At 42.4% G+C, this 22,182-nt stretch overlaps 1 protein-coding gene across 1 annotated transcript in view; it reads right to left on the reverse strand.

Annotated features, from left to right (window-relative positions):
* Positions 1–2,211: 2,211 nt before the first annotated feature.
* The window catches only part of Slc9a9 (solute carrier family 9 member A9), a 521,392-nt gene continuing 501,421 nt past the window's right edge, over positions 2,212–22,182 (reverse strand). Inside the window, exons 15-16 of the mRNA XM_051207129.1 lie at positions 5,346–5,481; positions 2,212–3,818 (exon numbers count right to left, since the gene is read on the reverse strand). Coding sequence (XP_051063086.1) covers positions 3,591–3,818; positions 5,346–5,481 — 364 coding nt within the window. The 3' untranslated portion in view covers positions 2,212–3,590. The remainder of the gene's footprint in view (positions 3,819–5,345; positions 5,482–22,182) is intronic.

Genomic DNA, 22,182 nt, shown 5'->3' on the forward strand with positions numbered 1-22,182 from the left:
AACCAACTGCAATTCTTATCTTGGCAATGAGACATAAGAGAGAACAAACCTGCTGGTTAGCCAGTGATATCTTCAGAGAATATATTGTTCATAGACAAGAGAGGGAGAGTTGTTAGAACCAAAATGAAGTCATGTTGGACATGGTAGTGCTAGCTGGTGATCTCAGCACTTGGGAAGTTGAAGATACTGTAAGTTTGAGACCAGCCTAGACTTCATAGTGAGATTTTTTACTCAAACCATCTAGATGGAGTTCCTTATGCCAGACCTCCCAAAAGAAACTAAAGCCAAGAAGGTATGCAGAAATGGTTCGTGTGTACTGGATACTAACTGAATGTGCTCTAACCTTGGCTTCCACTTGTATTGTATGTATATTTGTTTTAGATGCAGGTACACTTCGCTGAGTTGTTAAAACAAAGAGTGTTATGTCTCTGTGATTTCAAGGCCAGCTTGGTCTATAGGAGTTCTAGGACAACCAGGTCTGTAAAAAGGCCTTGTCTCAAAAACAAAACTAACAACAAACACAGAGTAGGAAAATGTAACTAGCATGCCTAGCAGAAATGAATACATTCTAGAGAGAATACTTATGTCTCTCATGCTATTCATACAATGTACACAAACAAATTAGAATTTTCCCAAGAATCTCCTGCTTCGAGAAGAAAATATGGAAGGCCTGGAAACAATGGGAGGGGAAATTTGTTCACCAGAGGAGAAATCTAATCTCTCTTGGAGACAGATTTGTAACTTGTCAGACAGCCTTGCAGGAGAGTCTTGCAGAAACAATTGTGGGCAGGACTACACCTTGGCCAGACAGTTTGGTTCTGTATATTTCTTGCCTTCTCATTTTAGGATTCTAAGTTAGGCTTGGGGTCCACTAGTGATTTTTTCTGTAAACAATAGCTCTGCACATGACATTAGTGGTGCAGGGAGTACTTAAATTTTCAGTTTTGATTTATGTTGTTAGGTTGATCTCTAAGAAGTTTTGAGAAATTTCATGATGAATGAAGACCCCACTAGCATTTGATACTGGGTTTCAGACCTGCTCAGACATATCCAAATATTATGGGGCATGCCCTTGAGGCTCTGGATGGGACCCCGATAGTGAGTCAAACTCTATGTATGTGAATACACATGCATATGATGTACCCATGTTAAAAAGTTCAAGGAAGATCCAGTCATCTAATTAGTGAGAATTCTGTTTAAAGCTCTAAAAATGAATGAAAATATTAGTAGCTTGAATAAAGAACTTGTGCCTTTATTATTCATTAGAACCTGGCAGTAAATAATAGGCTTGCATTTCACAGTCATGAGGCTGCTAATCAAAGCACAGGGCATTGCTTAAGATCATAATTCATTATCCTTCCCAGTAGCAGCATAACAGGGCTTGCCTTTTTGAATTGCTAACTTGGACCTAGCCTCTGCTAGGCTCTTGGACTGATTCAGAGGGAGGAAGGCTGGTAGTCACATAGCAAGATGAAAACATTGTCTCACATATAGGATGGGCTATGATTGGGATCTTACTCCAGAATTCAGTGTAGTTAGGGTTATTCCCATTGTCCTTGTCAGTAGTAATGCATGATGGTAGGTTGGAGAGGGAGAGTGTTTCTAAGCAAGAAGCCATTGGGGAGGCAGGGACTAGTTTTATTCCAACTCATTCTTCGTGCCTCGGTGCTAGCTTTAATCTGCTCCCACCCCTCCACACCCTACTTATTTCATCTGGTATCTGGTAGTCAAATTCTTCCTTCCATTTACTCTGTGCTCTGTTTTCATTACTATTTGACTTTTTTGGGAAGTCCTCTCTCTCTCTCTCTCTCTCTCTTTCTCTCTCTCTCAACACAAAGCAAACACCAAATCTTCAGCTCCCCTTTCTACTTGATATGAGAAGACATAAGATCAATCATCATCTTCTGGCCCTCTTTCCTTCCTCCTTTGATGTCTTCTCTACTTTTACAGCTCTTCATGAATTCTGGTCACCTCTGGTGGGATGAAAGGAGGCTGTGCACCTCTGCTTGACTCAGTTTCCCTCATTTGGGACATCCTCCCAGTTGTGATATCCCCTTTGGCTGTTCATGGATCTGAGGACCCATGCACCTCCCTTATGTTAACATTTAGTACCTGCTGCCCCCAGAGCTCTAAAGATAGAAGTGTAGAGCTCTCAATTAGCTGGTTAGAGGAGAGGTCTAGAAATGAAGCCAGAACCTATAACCAGAACAATCATACTCCATAACAAAATTTTATTAGGATGATGTCAAATTAGAAAACTTCTTTACTTGCCATATTTGCCCCAGATGACAAGATTTTACTCAGTTGAATATAAAAGTTTCCCCCAGTTTCTAGTATTTGGAAGCAAGAAAATGGACATGCAGAGCAGTATACCTGATACCACAGGTCTAAGGCCTAAGAAGTGGTCAGCAAAACATGCATTAGATTTAAGCTTTGGGCCTGAGAAAGACATCGTTCTCCATCTCCCTCAAAAATAAGTCCACCATGTCTTGGGCTCCTAAGTCTGAAGCCTGCTCTTTGGAGCCTAATAGCAACATCTGCATTTCAAGAGAAGCTAGGCTTGAGGTATCTTATGGCTTCAAAGGCACAGGTCATGCAGCTGAATTAGAACTATTGTGTTGGCCTCTCCAATGCAGCCTTGAGTCACGCTGGGAAGGGATGAGTCCAGATTGGTGCTTGTCCTTGGTGCCTCAGTGTGGCCTGAATGGCACCAGCCCTATTAGTTTTGCCTTTTTTGCTGCCTATCAGTCACCAATATTAGAATTGGAAAAGGCCAGGGCCCTGCACAATCTCCCCCATGTGGAAGGGTCATGCTGCAAAACATGACTTCCCAGCACTCAGAGGGAACCTGCTTCAAGAGCCAAGAAGTTGCTCCAATGCACAAGGAAGGGAGGCTCATCATTTGGGTAAAACAGAACGTGGGATAAAAACCAGCTTTCCCTGGAAAGAGTTTCCTTAGGCTGGCAAGAGGCCCTGTGCTTAACATAGACACACCTGGAGGCAAGCAGTTCCTTGGAGTAGTGGGAAGAACAGTATGGAGAGAACAACAGGGCTCTTAACTCATGAAAATTCCCAGGGGCCATCAATGGTGGGCACTGAACACTCACTTGTCTCTGCACAGGGCCTTAGAATCAGTTAGAACAAGTGCAGCCAAGTCCTTAGAGACAAGAATTGTCGATGTGCTCAGGGGCTCTTTTTTTTTTTCATGTTATTAATGCTCCATAATTAAGGGACTACAATCCACAATCCACATGAAGGGCCTGGAGAGCCATCTGAGGAAGAGGAGCAGGAGCCCCCTGCAGACCCGGTACACTTGGTTCATCCCAAAGGCAGCTAGACCTGACTCGTCTGGCCCCCAATCCGGCAGTAAAAATGGCTGTCAGATAATTAAATGAGGTTGCATAATACAGAGGGAAGGTAATGAATTCTCATTTCTGAAGGCACGGGAGGATACATGCGACAAGGCTTTGATTCTGTCCAATTTATGTCCTTAATACTCTTTCTGCCTCTCTGTGCACCACCTCCAAGGCTGTTGGCATTCCTCAGTGGTCTTGCATTACTTGTGATGACATCTGCACTCATCATGCCAATTAATCCATCTGGGGTTGACCCCGAGTCTGCTCCAGTTTGAGTTCATAGCTGCCCAGGCCGAGGTCTCCTTCATAGATGTTTTCCTTGCCTGGAGTCTGGAGTGAAGGCTTCTGGTCTAGGGCTAGCTTTGAGACAGGACTGCTGGGTGAGGAGACCGACTCCTGGTAATTCATGGCGAGTTCATCTTGGTTTACAATACATTCCACATCATCCTCTTTCAGTTGTTCCTGGTTTGTTAGAGAGAGGAAGAGAGAGAGAGAGAGAGAGAGAGAGAGAGAGAGAGAGAGAGGTCATTTCACGATGAAGGTGGGAAATAGAAGCATTTCCATTGTGTAAGAAAACAGATGTGTGTGTGTGTGTGTGTGTGTGTGTGTGTGTGTGTGATATACATGCATGTGGGTGGAGGCCATAGGATGGCATCAGATGGTTTTTAATGGTTTTCCACTTTGCCTCTGTCCCCACCCCTCTATTTTTAAATATTTATTTATCTATCTATCTATCTATCTTGAGTAAGGTCCTTTCATCAAACCCGGGGCTCGCCAGTAGACTAGCTGGCTAAGTGTGGTGGCTCGAAGCATCTACGTGTCTCAATCTCTGGGACTGCAAGTGCATGTCCTGTGCTGGAGATCCCAATTCAGGTCTTCATGTTTTCACAGTACGCACACTTTCCTGCCCGGGCCATCTCTCCAGGACTGGAGACCCCATTTTCTTTGAATTAATGGCCACTTTCACTATGGTCCACTTGTGCTTGTTCATGGCATAGCATTCTCTGCACCAGCATGAAAACCTGGCTTTCTACACAACCTTAAACAGTCTCCAAGCCCATCTCCTTGGGCTGAAGGGAGAAGAATGGGATTTGGTAGATTTTTCTTCACTGGTACCCAGGATGCTGGACCAGAATCAAGACAGCCAAATACTGTGTCCTTAAAGAAGCCCCATCCTGGTTTGAAAGACATCTACCTGCCTTCCCAAAAACCATTGGAGCTGAAGATGTCACATTTCACTTTAAATGGGGCTCTAGGATATTTCTTAAGACAAGTGTCACAAGACTAGAAGTGACTGGCATTGACCCTAAAGGATGGTATAATGTCAGAAATGAATGCATTTGACCAGGAATGGTCACCTCATCGAGAATCCACCAAAGGGAGTGGCATCTCAGCTCCACTGGTTAGGGAGGATGACACCAAATCACTGCACAGCGAGGGCTGGCTGGGTCACCTTAGGACAGGGTTCCACCTTTAGTCTACTCTGGGAGCATCTGAGAGCGTGAGGATTCTTTCTGTCATGTTCCTCTGGGAAGTCCCCCGCTGCTGAGGGTATCTGAAAGAGCATCCTTCTGTAAGGGATGCCGGCTGACGGCTCCTTAGGCCACTCTCAGCTCCCAGACGGTGCTTCTTTCTCCAGTTGCCTGACACTCTGATTTGCTGGTAACGACTCTAATTGCTTCTCAGTCGGTTTTTTTTTTATTCTATTCCCTCCCCTGAGCTATAAAGCACAGACCTAATATTCAAAACTTCAAAATACAGCAGTTTCAGTTTGTGAAGACACATCACTTTTACATTTTCTAAGTTCATTTTATGATTAAAGATATTGGCAAAAATAAAAAAAATTAAATGCTTTTTTTAAAAAAAATAATAAGCCAGCGTCAGCAACATCTGAGCAGAGAAGAAAAATACATCTTGGTGCTGTGTCAGAGCTGCCTCCTCCTCAAGCTAAGGAGGAAGCCCTGAGGTCTCTAGCTCATCAATACTCACCAGGCTTGCCCCACCTGACTGTTCACTCACCCCGTAGGCCTGAGGACTGGTAAGCAGCCTGGAGATGGGGCCACACCATGCAGGCAATGTGGTGGTCAGTGGAGGACCCGAGTGAGTTAAGATGGGCTTCAGATATCTGGGGTGGGGGCTGTTAAGGAACACTTGTCAAAAGGAAGTTAGACTGCCCCAACAGACAGTATGTTCGCCTTTCAATCTTCTGCTCCTTCACTTAGGAAGCGATTTGGCTTGCAAGAATTGCTGTTTGTAATCTTTGCTGTATACACTGTTGTGGCCCTCCAGACAGCCTTCCATCATGCAGAGATGGCAAAGGGGCCACAACATATTAGAGGCACATGCAAATATCTCCCCCCCCCCCGACTCCTCTAGCCCCCACACCATGGCTAATCTGCTTAGAGGGTACATTTTGAAGAAATTACCTAGAACAACAGTATAAAAGGTGTGTTTCCTAAAGATTGTACTCCAACACACGTGTGTACATGCACACACACACACACACACACACAGCAAGGGTTCGGAGAGCAAGAGTAAAACACTAGCCATTTCTGTAAAAAAGCAGGAGGTATTTCATTAAAACGTTCGGCTACTTCAGAACTGGGTAGCCAACACGGGATGTTTTCCAAGATTCTTCATTTTCAGTATTCAATACAGTTACTTTATACTTCATACATCAGTGCACTTCTATACAAAATTATGCAAATAAGCTGCTGCTAGGTTTGTTCTATTGTCTAGCACCTGTCTTCCTCATCTCTTCATCCCAAAATGTTCCAACCAGTTAAAAGGAAACCTGTTCATCTGAGGCCATTGTGCATACCTCCAATCTATCAATAATGAAATCCCCAAAGGAGCCTCATGTGGCATTATTACTATTATTATTAACTGAAAGAAAGTAGTGGAATTCTTCCACCATTCTATTAGAAATAACTTTTAAGTTTATATTATTCCCTCTGCTGGAGTGTATTTCACCTCATCAACTCCCAGCACAGTGATGATAAAAAGGGAAAGGAGAAACGGGGAAGCACTTGACACTGGTTGGCTTGTGAAGATCTACAGTTACCCCCAGGCACTGGGGATGCGAGAAGATTCAGGAGATGCCCATAGGGATCGCCATAGCTGGAGAACACCTCTTTCACTCCCGTGATACCCGCTGGACCCCTCTGGGTGAAGATCACGTGACAGTAAAGCAGCATGAAGAGGAGGATGCCTGTGAACACGGCTTAGAGTATGCTGATAAGATATGCAAGCCAGTCTGCAGTATTTCGTGCAAATGGGAAGGTTGGCTCCTTTAAGATGAGTGGCTGGTGAGGCTAGATGAAGACCAGGGAAGACATTATCCTTCAGAGACTGGCTTTACTGTCACATCTTATAAGTACACAGACGAATCTGAAAGCCCTCAATGATATCCTATTAATTTTCATTAGAGTGTTATTTCCTTCATTTTCTGGATGAAGGAATCGAATCAAGGCCTGGAGATATTATGATTTTATATAACCTAAAGTCTCCCTTTGCAATTTTGGTTGTGAGCCATTCCTCCATGCAACCCCCCACCCCTGCAATTTTGAATCCACCAATATTACCTCTTTCTTATTTACGTTTTTATTGCTGTGAAAAGACATCATGACCATGGTGATTTTCATAAAGGAAAACACTCAATTGGAGCTGACTTACAGTCCAGAGGTTTAGTCCATTATTGTCACAGACAGACATGGTGGTGGAGAAGGAGCTGAGATTCCACATCCTGATCCAAGGGCAGCAGAAAAAGAATGGAGACACTAGGCCTTGCTTGAGCTCCTGAAACCTCAAGGCCTGCCCCCAGCAACACTTCCTCCAACAAGAATATACCTACTCCAACAAGGCCACAGCTCCTGTGATGCCATTTCTTATGGAGCAAGCATTCAAACACATGCGTCTATGGGGTGATTCCCATTCAAACCACCGCATACCCTTAAGAAGGGAACTTACCAAGGCACAATCAGGCATGGCAGATAGTCTGCAGAATTCCCTAAAAGCGTCTTTTGAAGTCCCTTTCTGTTGGTGGCTGAGTTGCTCCTGGATCAGGACAGGAGAGGCTCAGCTGTCAGGGTTTACCATATGCACAGGCCCATAAAAATCTGTGCAAAGGCTTTTCAGTGGCCAGCTGAAGAGCAAGGGAAGCCTAGCCAACTTGGTTTCTTGAGGCCTAAGTAGTGGCATGTTCAACAATGTCCTAGGGGTACCACTGTGGTCAAGACTGTGAGAGTGTGAGAGAGGCCCAGGGGACCTCTATCAGGCTTCTCAGTGTGCTGAGGAGTAAAAATGACAAAACAGGGTTATTTAAGTAAGACATAAATTTAGAGTTGCATTAAGAATAAAAACTTCTAATCCTGATGAGGTACATTTTAAAATTATGCACGATACCATTTAACATTACAGCAAACCCTCAAAGAGGGCAAATAAAGGCTCAGAGGAAGCCAGCAGACCTGGCCTGAAACTATGGGCTCTTTTCGCACATTTATCTGATTTTTAAAATTTGTTTTTGACATTCCAGTTCTTGTCTAAGTGTTAGGGTGGATCAATAGTGAAGGTAAACACAACTTCCACTCAGACATTTGGTGTAGCATTGGAACATGCTATATTGTGCCCCTGAACATCTGTGTCAATTGAAAACTATCCAGTAGGGGCTAGCAGGATGTGACAAGTGAGGGAGAGGTGGGCATCCTTTCCTGATGTGTGACTCCTGGGAAGCACACGATGTCCTTTGACTGTCCTGTAGTGGTGTGAACCCCAGAAAGCATGACCTCTGTGCATGACGGGAGGTATGAAGCTCCATGCATTGCCATAGAGATGTGGCGCCGAGGCTGTACTCCCTTACATCTTGGCTTGCTCAGTGATGGCTGTATATGATGTACTCAGTGGATTGTCTGCTGAGTCTCTGATAAAGGGTGATATTCAGAGGTGGTGTGGTGTGAGGGATAGGAGTGGGTTCTGAAGGAATTCCTGGAAAGAAGAAGGGCAGATTACAGCCAAGGCATAAGATTTTCCTGAGGATGGAAGGCCAAGACAGGTCAAATGGACCACTTGAGCTTGTGTTATCAAACAATGGGGAATCCCAGGAAGAGTGATGGTGACATAAAATAAGGTGTTCGCAAATTATTTTTGTGCTTCACTTACTCATTCACACACTCACTCACTCTCATTTGTTTCTTACCATAGCTTTTGTTTTATGTGCCACACTAGAGCAAGAGAGATGAACACCCACCGAGGCAGAGCAACAATTATGTGAGAAGATGGACTGCTTCGTTTCCAGCCTGCAGTACTCTTGAGTGCAGGGCTACTCCTTTTATCTGTGTACGGTATTTGGTATATCTTAGTCACTCAATAAATGATTGCTAAATCAATAAGGATACCAGCTAAGCGAGGGCAAATAAAGGCTCAGTGGAAGCCAGCAGACCTGGCCTGAAACTATGGGCTCTTTTCACATAGCTTTCTGTCCTGTCATAGAGACAGACTAAGTGGACCTGCCTAGTAAGATGATTGAGTGGAAACAGGGGAAGCAGCAACTTTCTGGTTCTTCATTGCTAAGCAATATCTGAAAAGCAGCTGGATCTCCAAGGTTACCTGAATTATTAAAAAGTAAGAAAAATCTTTTGATCTACAAAAAAATCCTCAACAGCAGATTTTGCAAAATGTGTTATTTTTCTCATTAGGGCTCCAGTATGTGTTTGGGGAGGGAGATTCCTCAAGGGGCATTTGGCCATTGCTAGCTTGGCTTCCCTAGTAAGCTGGAAATGCACTGAGACAAAAATGCTAAGCTCCTGAGGGAAAACAGTGGCTTTTTCTCATTTTTAAAGGGGCTGGTTGTTTGGTTCAGGAATGAGCAGAAGCTGGAACCCAGCCTGAGGTTTAACACGTGAGAAATAGGAGAAGCCATTAGCAAATGCATTTTCTCCTTTGGCCAGAGATACTAGAGCAAAATTTAGTACCCATGCACATGAACAACGGAAGTACCCTACCCACCAGAACACCTTTCATCTTTGTTTTGTGTTGAGGTTTGGGTTATTGGATCATCATACTTCATTCATTTTAAGTTGCTCCAAGTCATGGATGTATAGTTTGTTGGTGTGTGTCCCTTGTCTAAGTGATTTTTCACAGACTGGTGAGAAGCAAAGACCTGGGTCATCTTCCCCGCTTAAAACCCTGCCACTCCTTTGTATGGACTCAAGATTTGTTTTCTTTCTCAGAGTCCTGTGTTGGATGAAGCCTTTGCTTCAATGGGATGTTTAGTGGAGGCAGAGCCTCTGAAGGGTAAGCGGGATGTTAGGAGGTCATCATTGTGTGTCATAAGGTTATCAGTGTGCTGTCTCCCATGGTATGATTAGTGTACCAGAAGAAACTTGCATTCTGTCTACCAGGAAGAGAGGCTTCATCAAAACTTGACCCGTGTTGGCATCTAGTCTTAAAGTCTCGGTTTCCAGACCAGTGAGAACATAAATTTCTGCTTTTTGAAACCAACTAGTCTATGATATTTTGTTATAGAAGCCACAACAAAGTAAGACATCCCTATTTCCAGCCTTGAGTCTGGTTTTGAGTCCCTTGAAAGTTTGTTTCTTATCATATGTTTTTGTTGTTGTATGTGCCAAACTAGAGCAAGGCAGGGACACTGAAGCAGGGTAACAGGGAAGGCAAGGAGAATGCCTTTTCATATCCATAAATTTACAAAGTTTAGGATGAGAACAGGAAAAAGGAAAGCCTACTTGTGTGCAATGGCCTCTAGCAGTGGTTTTATCTTGTCTAAGTGATAGTACAGATACTTAGTCTGAGATGATGAATACTTGGTGTTGGTCTCAGATTATCAAAGCGGCAGGTCTTGGCTTTTGGAGGAAAAATGTGTCAGTTCTGGGAGCACTCACATGAGCCTGCAATGTCTTGGTAAATGGGTTTTGGAAGGATGCCACACTTGCCAGTACCTAGTTGCATACAGAAGGAAAGTGTGTGTCTCTAGGTCAGGGTCCTCGGGAACACTCTACTCCACTCATTTCTAAGTATTCCCATCTATCTTGTTTTCTCCTTAACAGTAGAGGCAGGTGCTGTAGCCCCATTTTATAAATCAATAAACCTAGAAGCAGACAACTTTTTGAGTTCCAGTCTTTCTAACCCATTCTTAACTTCATTTCCTGAGTACTTTTAGCTTCTAATGCCAGCTTGCCAGCAGAGCTAGCGAGGGATGAAGGGCAGGTGGGTGAGAAGGGTAAGTGCATGCTGGACTGGAGGCCAAATTGACTCTCAGCCCTTAGGTTCCTGCAGAACACCTGGGTCCCACAGGGCTATTTACAGAGCATCCAGGGACAGGGCTAGCAGAGGACACCCAGACTTGTACACACTCAATTGTTCTTTGATTTCAATATACAAATCACACCCTTTTTATTTGGTTCTCAGGAAGTGTTGCCTAACAAAGTGTGTCTTCCTCTTCCCTATGGATATGTCAGATTGTAGCATCTGATGTTCACTGTCTTGCCTTGCTGGTTAAGCATGCAATGGGCCATTCTGTAGAGTTGGCATGTAGGGTTCAAATGGCAGGAAGGCTTCTACAAACTCCTCCATCCCTCAGCTTTCTGGCTGAAGGAGGAATTCTAGCTCTGCAGGGTGCTTACAGAGACCATGGCTAGGTGGGATCCTCCTTCACAGCAGCTATTCTGAAGAAAAAGCAGAGGATAAAAATCTCTCTCCTCTCTCTCTCTCTCTCTCTCTCTCTCAGATCATATGTGATGTTCTGGTTTTAAAACAATGGAAAGGCAGGTACACTACCTTTCATTCACATAATCACAAAATAACACGCTCTTTCAGCCAACAATTAATTGTACACGTCATTCTCTTAGAGAAAACTGCCCTGACAAATGCAGGGCCACAAAGGAAAAAACAAATTCCAGAATAAACACCAAGGGTACTGGATTGCCTCGAGGAAATCAGTGCCAGGTGAGCAGACACCCCTCTAGTCTAGTCCCTGAGCTTTGTCTCTCACATGTCCTTCTGCTGAGACCCCTCTAGTCAAAGTCTCTGGGCTCTGCCCTCACATGCCCTCCTGGGGAAGATTATCCCTTGAAGCCCAGGAGGTGTGTTTCCCGCTTCTGGTAGTCTTCTTGGATCTGCCCTGCTGAACCGTTTCAGGTCCACACTGCTTAGACAACAATGTGTACACATCTGTCTGAAAATATTTATCATATCGCATCAAAACTATTTACAACATGATTTCCCTCTCTAGACTCTGACCTTCTTGATGGCAAGAACTTTATTATATTTAGTTTTTTTTCTCCTAGTGATGGGGATTGAACTCAGGGTCTTGAATTTACCAGGTGAGCACACTTGATTATATTTTAAAAGGATTTTCATTAGAGAGGGGAAGAGGGAATTGGCAAACCTTATCAATCTAACACATAAGTTAATAAATCTTCATAAAAGAGAAACCACAGTTGCTTGCAAATACAACTTGATCATCTACATGTTTCATCTACATCCTCTCAAAGTGTTCCCCTCCTCCCACAGGGACTTGACATCCTGGTTTTTATATGAACCATGTCCTTGAACTTGCACCATAGTTTTATCACCTGAAAGTGCATTCTTGCACACTACAGTTTGTCTTGCCCACTAAGAGAAGGGTATATGTCTTCTGATTCTTGGGCTTCTCCACATTTTCCCCCCAGTCTATCTGTTGATGATCTAGTTGACTTGGGCATTTCTTAGTCTGCATTTTGCTCACTAGAGCTCAAGTAAAAGTCAACTTTCTTCTGCCATGAACACTTCCTGATTATTTCCAGTTGGATCATATATGTTCATATGTGATTGTTGCCCTTGGTGTGGTCCGAGCAGCCACTGACTGACAAGTAAAACACAGTGGGAGTTGCAAAATAATAAAATTTTGTCTCTAGAATAAGTTTGTGAGGTAGAATATTTTAAAGAAGCACATCATTTATTCATTTGGTATATTTGGTAGTACGTTTGATATGGAAGACAGTGCCTGAGTCATTCCATGTATTTGTCAGCATTTAATATGATGATTCATTTCTTCAGTCTTTCTAAAAGTGACCACTAGTACAATTTTTGGTTAAACATCATAGTGAAGTGTTAAGTTTAACCCATCTTTGGTTAGTGGTAGTCTTTCTAAGACACTTCCTGAGTCTCAGTGACATGATTCCAGTCTTTCCTTTTTTGAGACAAGGTCTCACTAAGTGTCCCTTGCAGACCATGGGAGTGCACAGCAGGTGACAACTAGTGTTCAACAGACTGACCTGCCAGATGAGTGATTCTCTGTTGGGGAGCCCCACTTGGCACAGCTGTGGGGTTACTGGCTGTGTTTGTCTCTGTCTGTAATTTCTCTCATGAGCCATTTTGTTTCTCCCCTAAGAACCTCATTTCTTCTCTAAGAGTAGCTTTGGCTGTTTTCCCACTGCTTGCGTATTTATCTCATAAAACTACACCAGCTACTGGGCACACACATCTGTGGATGCTCAGGAAGATCACTTCTCATTGTGCTATATAATTTTGATATATAGAAAACATATTAGCATATGCTTCATAACTAGATCTATTGTCCCACGAGGACTGTGAGGCACTTAAAAGTTCCTTTTACTCAGACTAATATCAGAAAACATTTTTTTTCCCTTGGTCTAAGGCAAACTGCACACAATTAGCTCATTTTTAACCTCAGAGCAAGTTCAAATTAGACTAAAGGCTTTTGTAAATGGATCATAAGTTTAAAACTTTACAGTTATGCACAAGGTCAGAGTTGCAGGTGTCTATCCAAAGTTACTAACACAAAGGGGCCTAAAAATATGCCAATTCTTTATCAGCTTGTCTAGTCAAACCTATGCCTCAAAGCTTATCTCACTGGGCACTGTGCCCCCACCCTCTGGTCACAATCTTACTCCAGGAATCTTGAATCTTTGCATTGCCATTGGTAAAAGGCTCTGCCATTATTGCTTGCCCCAAAGATTGAGCTTTTGCCAATGAGATATAACTCCTGTAATTTCTTATTATTGCTTCAGCCTCCTGTTTAAAAAAAATGAATTTAGGCTAGAGGAACAGAGAAGTTGACAGGATTGGAAGAAAGAATTGAAACAGGATTAGAAAAAGATAACTACAGAATTGGAAATAAAGAATTAGAAGTAAGGAATTATAGACAACAATGACAAAAGAATTAGAGAGGCAGAAGAATAAAGAACATGACTCAAACAGCATCTGTATGAGCTCATTCCACAACCCCTCAGACTGGAAGTCTTCTAAGTTCCCTTTGGAGCATTGTGGCAATGGACCAGAACCCTGAGAGCAAGTCAGCAGAGCTGGACTTTGATGGCTCCCAAAAGTTCCTGACTGACATTCATAGTGATATGAATTGACTTCAAATTCATAGAGATCTGTCTGCCTCTATTTCTAATTTCACTACTTTTGATATCATTTTTATTTTTATTTATGTGTTTATGTATTTCTTTATTTTTTGGTTTCCCTGTGTAGCTTTGGAGCCTGTCCTGGAACTAGCTTCTGCAGACCAGGTTGATCTCAAACTCAGAGTGATCTGCCTGCCTCTGCCTCCCAAGTGCTGGGAGTATAGGTGTGTGTCACCACTGCCCGGCTTGATTTCATTCTTATCATCTATATGACTATTGTTTACAGGTTCATCTTATACATATCTTGGCTCATACCCTGGATCAAAGATTTCTCTGGAATTTCCTGTTTTCTTTTAGTAGAAAGTGGTTATTTCAAAGTTAGACTCGGGGCACAAAGGATTGCTACATATTGTGGAATAGAAGTAAATGATATCAAGCCTTCTATTCAAGTAAAATAAATAGGTAATAAACACATACTTTTGTACATACATACATGTATACATATGTATACACACAGGCTAATTTGTAACTCTTCATATCCATGGGGCAAGTACCTTCCTCATAGCTAATTATAGGATACTACTGTAACATGGTTGAATGTGGAGCTGGGGAAAGTTGTGTGCAGTATACTTTATCAGCTACCCTTGTGTATTTCAGGTTCATAGCTCATGGCACTCTACAGATATTTCCACCTGAAGTTCAAGTTTCTAATTATTCAGGACATGACAAAAGTAATTGGAATTTTTCATAATTATTCACTTGTTATCTCCCATATTGCACACAGAGCAGACACAGAATATTACTATTGCCACCATAATAATTACCAAAAATGTTAATTTTTACATTAACACTTCTGTTGTATTCTAGCTTCTCATTTACAAAACCCTATAGCAACTATAGATAGCAGCCTCTTATTTATATTGCCTGTATGTGTGGCCATTAACATTTGCCTAGTTCCAGCTGTACAAACACTATGCATCAAATGCCCACCATCAGATCTTCTTTCAATGTCTCTCTTACAAGTCATCTAGATTGAAACTTGTTATTCAATAGATTTCTCAGGAAAGGCTCATGAGATCAATATTCTCTGAGTTCTTGTATATTGATAACAGTCAGTGCCCATTATATTTTGAAAGTCAATTTTTTCTGGAAATAAAATCATTGACTTATTTTCTTTGAGTATCTTAAATATATCACTCTATTTCTTTTGACACAAGAAGTTGCTCCTGAAAGTATAATGAAAATGTAAATCATGTGCTTTTCTACTTGATGCTCAAAGGGCTTTTTCCTTAGAATTTATTAGTATTACTAGCATTTGTCTGGTGCTGTCTGTTCTAGCCTGATGGCTGTAGGCCTGAGGCATGCTCTACAAGCAGTTCCAAACCTGTTATTTCAGGAAAGGCCTCTTGACTTAGAATTTGCTGTTTCCTTGCTCTTGTGGTTGGAATATGAAGTGTTGACCCCGAACTCATGCTTGATCCTAAGCAAAAGTGGGGCATCACGGGGTGGCTGGATCATGAGGATGCTACCCTGATGAATGGGTTAGCAATCTATGATTGAAAAGAGTGGTATAGAGGAGAGCAAGAAAAGAGATAGCATAATAGAGGGAGCATTATAGGTTTAAAGAGAAATCTGGCACTAGGGAAATGTCTAGAGACCTACAAGGATGACTCCAACTAACAGTCTAAGCAATAGTGGAGCAGCTACCTTAAATTCCCTTCCCCAATAATGAGATTGATGACCTTATATGCCATCCTAGAGCCTTCATCCAGTAACTGATGGAAGCAGAAGCTAAACACTAAGCTGAACTCCTGGAATGCAGTTGCAGAGAGGGAGGAGTGATGAGCAAAGGGGTCAAGATCAGGCTGGAGAAACCCACAGAATCAGCTGACCTGAACAAAGGGGAGCTCATGGATTCTAGTTTTGATAGCTGGGAAACCAGCACAGGACAGACCGAGACTCCCTGAACATGGGTGTTAATTAGGAGGGCTGGGCAGTCTATGGGGCCTCTGGTAGTAGATCAGTATTTATCCCTAGTATACATAGAGGGTTACTGTCTCAGCCTAGACACATTGGGAAGGGCCTAGGCTCTGCTCCAAATGATATGACATTTGAAGATCCCCATGGAAGGCCTCACTCTCCCTGGGGAGCAGAAAGGTGATGGAATGGGGATTAGTGGGGAGGGGGGGATGCAGGAGGAGGGGAGGGTGAGGGAACTGGGATTGACATGTAAGACAAGCTTGTTTAAAATTTAAATGAAAAAAAAAATATCAAAAAAGAAGAAGAAAGAAAGAAAGGAAGAAAGAAAGAAAAAGAGTAGTAGGGGGTGCCTACTACTGGCTGAGGAAGGAAGTCAGCTGGGAACAAGATTTTGAAGGTGTTTAGGATCCTACATTCTTCTCTTTCTACTTCTGGCTACCATGGTGTAAACAGCCCACTCTGAAGCATGTGCTTGCTGCTGTGATTTTCTGTGTCACCTTAAGCTAAAGCAGGGCAGTCAGTTAACCACAGGCTGAAAACTGCAATCACGAGCCAGAACACACACACACACACACACACACACACACACACACACACACACACACACACACACACATACTCTCTCTCTCTCTCTCTCTCTCACACACACACACACATTCTCTCTCTCTCTCTCTCTCTCTCTCTCTCTCACACACACACACACACACACACACACACACACACACGTAAGCTTTTTTCCTCAGTTGTTTTGTCACAGCAAGAGAAAGGTAATGCATGTGTTTTGCCTTTCTTCTCTAGGGGCTCCTGTTCCCAGATGTTCAACTTTCTTTGCTCATCTTTGACATCCATCATTTTCTCTCAATTCTCTTTATACTCTTCTTTCTTTCTTATTTCATTATTTATCCTTCTCATCAGCTGTTTTTTTACTTTACATATTGATCCCAGTTCCCTCTTCTTCCATCCCTCCCTCCCTCCCTCTCTTCCTCCCTCCCATGCACCCTGACCACCCTTCCATCCTATTCTCCCCCACTCCACAGGGAGGGTGATTTCTTCCAGGACGGGTCAACAAAATCTGTTAAGTCATTTGGAGCAGCTGTTTTTTTTTTTTTTCTGAATGTATTATTCATTGTGATTATTTGTAATTTAGCCATGATTTATAAAATGCCTTTTTCTTTTAAATTATTTTTGGAGTTCAAGTTTTTATGATTCTGATTAATGTTGTTTTGTGTCTTGTATTATTTGCACATTGTTTTCTAACTTAGCTAATGAGTGATGGTATAGTTCTGATTTACTTTATGACTGTATTTTTGGACATACATTCCTTGTGTATGTTATTTCTGTTTTATTTTTTTTTTCTTGTAAGAGCTACCTAGGACCTGGCTTCCATTTTTTTTTTGTTTTATATTTATTTTTACATGAAATTATTTTTCTTGAACTTACAGAAAGACTAGGTTTTCAGGAAATTATTTCCAATTCCAGAGTCCCTCTTCTGTTGAATTAAGCATGGCATTACACATGGTGGCTTGTATTCTGAGCTTTCCTAACTGTTTACTTTTGATTCCACTGAGTGCAGTTTCTCACCTTGCCTTGGTGGATGCATCCTGAGAGCTTGCAGGCTTCTTGTCTGTTCTAACCCCTTCAGCATCTCTTACCGAGCTTACTGAGACCTCTCCAGTTCTCCTGATAGAGATGGTGGTACTCTCCACCCCCTCAACACCTTTCATGCTTATGTTCATGTTTCAAAGGCATCACAACTTCCTAGAGATGCTGTCTGCTCACAGGGGCTTCTGCTCCCAGCTTCTCCTAGATACTACTATTTAGTTGTTTTCTTTTTCCTTCTGTCCAAATGCTTGTGTTTCTACCCACTTGTCATCTGGGTCTTGTGAAACAACTTGACCCTAATTTGGGTGAAAGTGTGTCTATGGGTGTTTGCTTTTGTTATCTAACTGTTCCACCCATTTTTATATAGGGGTTTGTAGAGATTCAAAGACTGTAGTGTTAATGTCACTGTCACCTTCCCAGAGTCCCACAGAGCCACTTAAGCTGCTTGAGACCTGCCTGTGATCAAACAATGTTCCTTAGAATTATCAAAATGAACATTGGGGCCACAGTCAGGTGATCTGGGTAGTCAGATGATGCCTGGAGCCATGGTTCTCCATCTTCCCTCACAGAGTTTTTATCTCTGAAAATGTGCCAATGTGCTCATATTCTGTATGCAGCTTATAGGACATTACAGAACTCCAAGATAATTTGAAACACCTCCCTGTTTCCCCAGAGGCTTGAGTTCAGAAACCCCAGGAATGATTAAGAACCAGGGCAGATCAAGGACTGATAAAGTAGAATGCTGATGATCCTGTTTGAACCAGGGGTTAGCTTTATCAGTGATAGCTATAGGATCTACTTATCACTTGCTAAGAAAAATCTATTTGGCTCCTCAGATCCAGACAATCCAGGGACAGAGAAAGGGCATCGATGTTTGTTGGAAAGCTTAAAGGAAAGATGAGAGTTCTAAGATACCAGAGCACCAGTGTAAGCAGGGCAAATGGACTCAGGATAAACCAGCAGACATACTGGAATCAGGAGGAAACCTTAGCATTCATCTAATCGATGTCCTTGGATCTTCAGAAGAAAGTCAACACCCAGTCTCTGCCAGATGATAGCCTGACTGCTTCAGAAGCTCCTTCTGTTCTTATTAAAATGAAATCTCCTGGTCCTTTAAGTTGACCCTCTCATGTCTGTGGGTGAGACCTGTGATACTGGACTCTGCTCCAGTATGATCTCAGCTCTTAACCAGTCTGTTTACAAATGAGGTTGCGTTTTGAGATCCTGAAGTCAGAGCTTCCACACATCTTTCTTTGCAAGGGGGTGGGGTGGGGGTTGGGGGTAGGGATGGAATTCAATCTATAAGACCTAACTACCTTAGGTCTATCAAAGTTTGGTATTTATTTATTCACAATTTTTTGAAGTAAAAGGACAGACTGGGCTTGAATAACAGCTTTGCTACTGATTATCCATGAGTGGCTAATTTTTTTGACATCTTTGAACTTTATAAAATGGAAATAACTTACCATAATGACCTCATAATGGACAAGATTAGATGAGATAAAAATAGACATACTTTCTACCTGGTTGTCCTGAAACTATCTCTGTAAATCAAGCTTTCCTCAAATTCACAGAGATCCTCCTGCCTCTGTCTCCTGAGTGCTGGGATTAAAGGCGTGTGCCACCACTGCCACCCAGCACAAGTATCACTTCTATATGGAAACATGGGCAGGTAGTAGGTGACCCTCTATCTGACTCTTTGCTATAGTGACCCAAGGGTGAGAGAGTATAGCCACATATCTGTGTTCAGATTACCCTGTTAATAAATGGGGAGCAGTTGTGCCTAGAGACTTCATCCACCTCTTCCAAAGTCTTTAAATAAGAGAGAAACAAAACTGCTGGATGAGCCACTGAGATTTAGAAACATTTGGCACAGCTCAGCCTGTCTATATTAATATACCGTCTATGCTTTTACTATGTCTTATCAGAGATGTTTGGGATCTCAGGGTTGGTTAGGTATATTTATATACCCATAATGAGAGATCTTAGAGATGATGTTATGTCTAAATACAAAATTCATTTATGTTACATATGTAGTTATTCAGCATTATACTGATAATTTTATAATTTTTGTGTGTACCTGTGTTTTGATCCACCCATCTCATGGAGCTGGGTGTTGAGTGGATTATTCTACTGGTGGCTTCGTGTTGGTGCTGAAAGGGTTTCTGATTTGAATTTTGGATTTTCAGATTCAGGGTTCAAGGTCTATGTTGTACTCTATTTTTATTAAAATGCTAACTTATTACAATAATGCTATTTTTTTTAAAGTGCTAATTCTGAGCTATTGAAATGATTCCACAACCTACGATGAATAGTCACATGTAGTTTGCAAATCATTTTATGGGCATATCTGTCCCATCTCTTGCTTCAGAGTGAAGGACAGTGGTCCAGGAAGGAGAAAGAGCCCACTCTAGTGATTTATTAGTCCCAGAATGTCTGGGACTAAGTTCACTTGCTCAACGGAGTCGCCTTTTCTGTGGGATTCTACCTCTCAAATTACCAAGGATTCAGACTCATATCTTGCCAACTCCGTGCTTGAAGTACAGGCCTGTGTGAACTGAACATCCAGACCACAGTGTATCCTGCTGATCACTAAAATAAATGGCTGTACTGTACTGTCAAAGATGGGCTTGACGGCTGCCATCATGGCGGTGCCCTTAAGACACTACACCTGCAGGGTGACCCTCTGTGCGTTTCCTTGTAGTCTCATTGGCCATGCTCTTTCACAAGCTTTCCTGAAATTAAGTTTGATCCTTTTTATGTGTTCTGTCTCTCTGGGTCTTTACATTGCAGACCATGGCATGTGGGAGTCCTTTACCTTTTCATTCACATGCAGATCTCTGAATAAGGACCCTTTGATGTTTTACATCCCACTCTCCCAGGGCCTCTCACTCCCTGACTTATACAGGTTCATCATTAAAGCAGAGATGGTGCTCTTCTTCCTACCACACCTTGAACCAAAAATGTTTCACTTTTAGCTTTTCATCTTGCAGGGGTCACATGAAATCCCATCCAAACAGAAGGGTTTTGTGAATGACAGAAACCTCAATGTCTATGCTAAGGTTAGAAATGCCACATACTTCAAAAGACAAGATTGATTTATGAAGATGGACATGAGACCCTGTTCTGTGGTACCCATGTACTTATAATATTTACCTTTGCACACACTGACTCTTAGGTCTTGCTTTAAAGCATGTAGGATGGAGTGGCATTTGCCTTCCCAAAGCCTAGTCTCCCTTCTTTAAAAGCCTTGACTTTTTGAAGTAGTCTACTTCCTCAACAGATTTGGTAGTCAACAAAATGGAAGAAATTAATGGATAGGGTTTCTAATTATTTAAATAAATCAACAATCTTGTCCCCTTCTCCTTCTTGTCTAGAACTTGGACGCATTTTCTGGAACTCCAGAAGTTATTTTGAGGTCAAGAGTAAACTAGGGGATAGATATAAAGCACTGCAGTGGTATCAGTGACATCACAAGCTCTGTTACCTGCCACCATTTACCTACAGCCACATTTCCCTAACTAGGCCTGCTGTCTTCCCCCTTACAATCCACCACCAGGGAAGAGCACTTTGCTATGCCTGCCTGCTACAATGGACAGAGATCTCTGAATCCATGAGCCCAAATCAACCTCTCCTCCTGCAGGTGGCCTTTGTCAGATATTTTATTGCAGTAGTGACAAAAGTAATATACTAAGTCAAAGGCAATGGAGTAGAGCTGGGTTCCAACTCTGGTTATGCTTATTTGCTGAGGTCTCTGTGCCCACTAGAGATCTTCCTCCCCAAGGTTTCCACAAGCTTCTACCCAGACCATTCTGATTACACTCACTACACCAAAATTACTGGAGCACATTTTACCTCCTATTAGGCTGTGTGTACCTTGAGGGAGGAATACTGTCCCTCACTCCTCTTTGTGCCCACAAGTGCTTTGTGCTTAGTGACTAGAAATAATCCTTTCGAGCGATGCTTGATGGATCAAATCGAGACCTGAGAGAGATTTGAAATGCAAATTCCCTTGGGATCTTATTTGGGATTTCACCAGTAAGGTAAAGTAATGAAGTCTTGGGGTATGGCACCAATTGGGGCCCTTGAACCCATTATTGGATGGAAAGAAAAAAAAAAGTGTAGTTTTGAGTTCAGTTATAGATTCTCTCAGGGAAGTTCTTATTTGCTGTCACAGTTTTCCTGCTATAAAATGTGTGTCCCAGGAAAGCCCAGAAGCAGCCTGACCATTAAGAATGCCTTACCAGGTTGTTCTAGCCTCTTCAAGAGGCAAAGCCTTTCCCCTGGACTGTGGATCAGAGATAACTGGCTCCTTGGGCACGGCTGCCCGGTTCCTCACAAGTTCCAGCCCTGTCCCCTTGGCCCTCCCAAGGCACTCTGGGAGGGTCCTTCATGATTGAGTTGCAAGGTTAAATGAATGTATGTTTGGATAAAATGCTTTTAGGCTTCAGATCAAAGTTTTCACCATGGTGTGCGGGGCAGGGGGAGGGGGAAGTCTAGACTCCTTTCAGCACAAGTACAAAACCAGCTTTGCTCTCCTGGTAGATTAGGGCTGCCAAGGACAGCTTAGCCTGTATCTGCTCTACCAACAATTTTTCTGGGGAGTAGAGGTCATGGCTACCAGGGAACCAATGTGCTGAGAAAATGGAAAGCACACATTTTATTAAAACCACTCGAAATGTTGTTTGGCATGAACAAAATTGATCCTTTGGCTAAATAAAACCACTGGAGAGCAAATTAAACTGTGACTCATAATATGATTATTCTGTCCTTGTAAAAATAATAGAAATTGTTTTGGTAGGTTGGCTGTGGGTGTTTGTGTGCTCACTTTAACAAACAGTTAGTTCTAGGGCCCTTTCTGGGAAGGTACAGATAGGAAC

The sequence above is a fragment of the Phodopus roborovskii genome, unplaced genomic scaffold (assembly GCF_943737965.1).
Source record: "Phodopus roborovskii unplaced genomic scaffold, PHOROB, whole genome shotgun sequence".
Taxonomy (NCBI): Eukaryota; Metazoa; Chordata; class Mammalia; order Rodentia; family Cricetidae; genus Phodopus; species Phodopus roborovskii.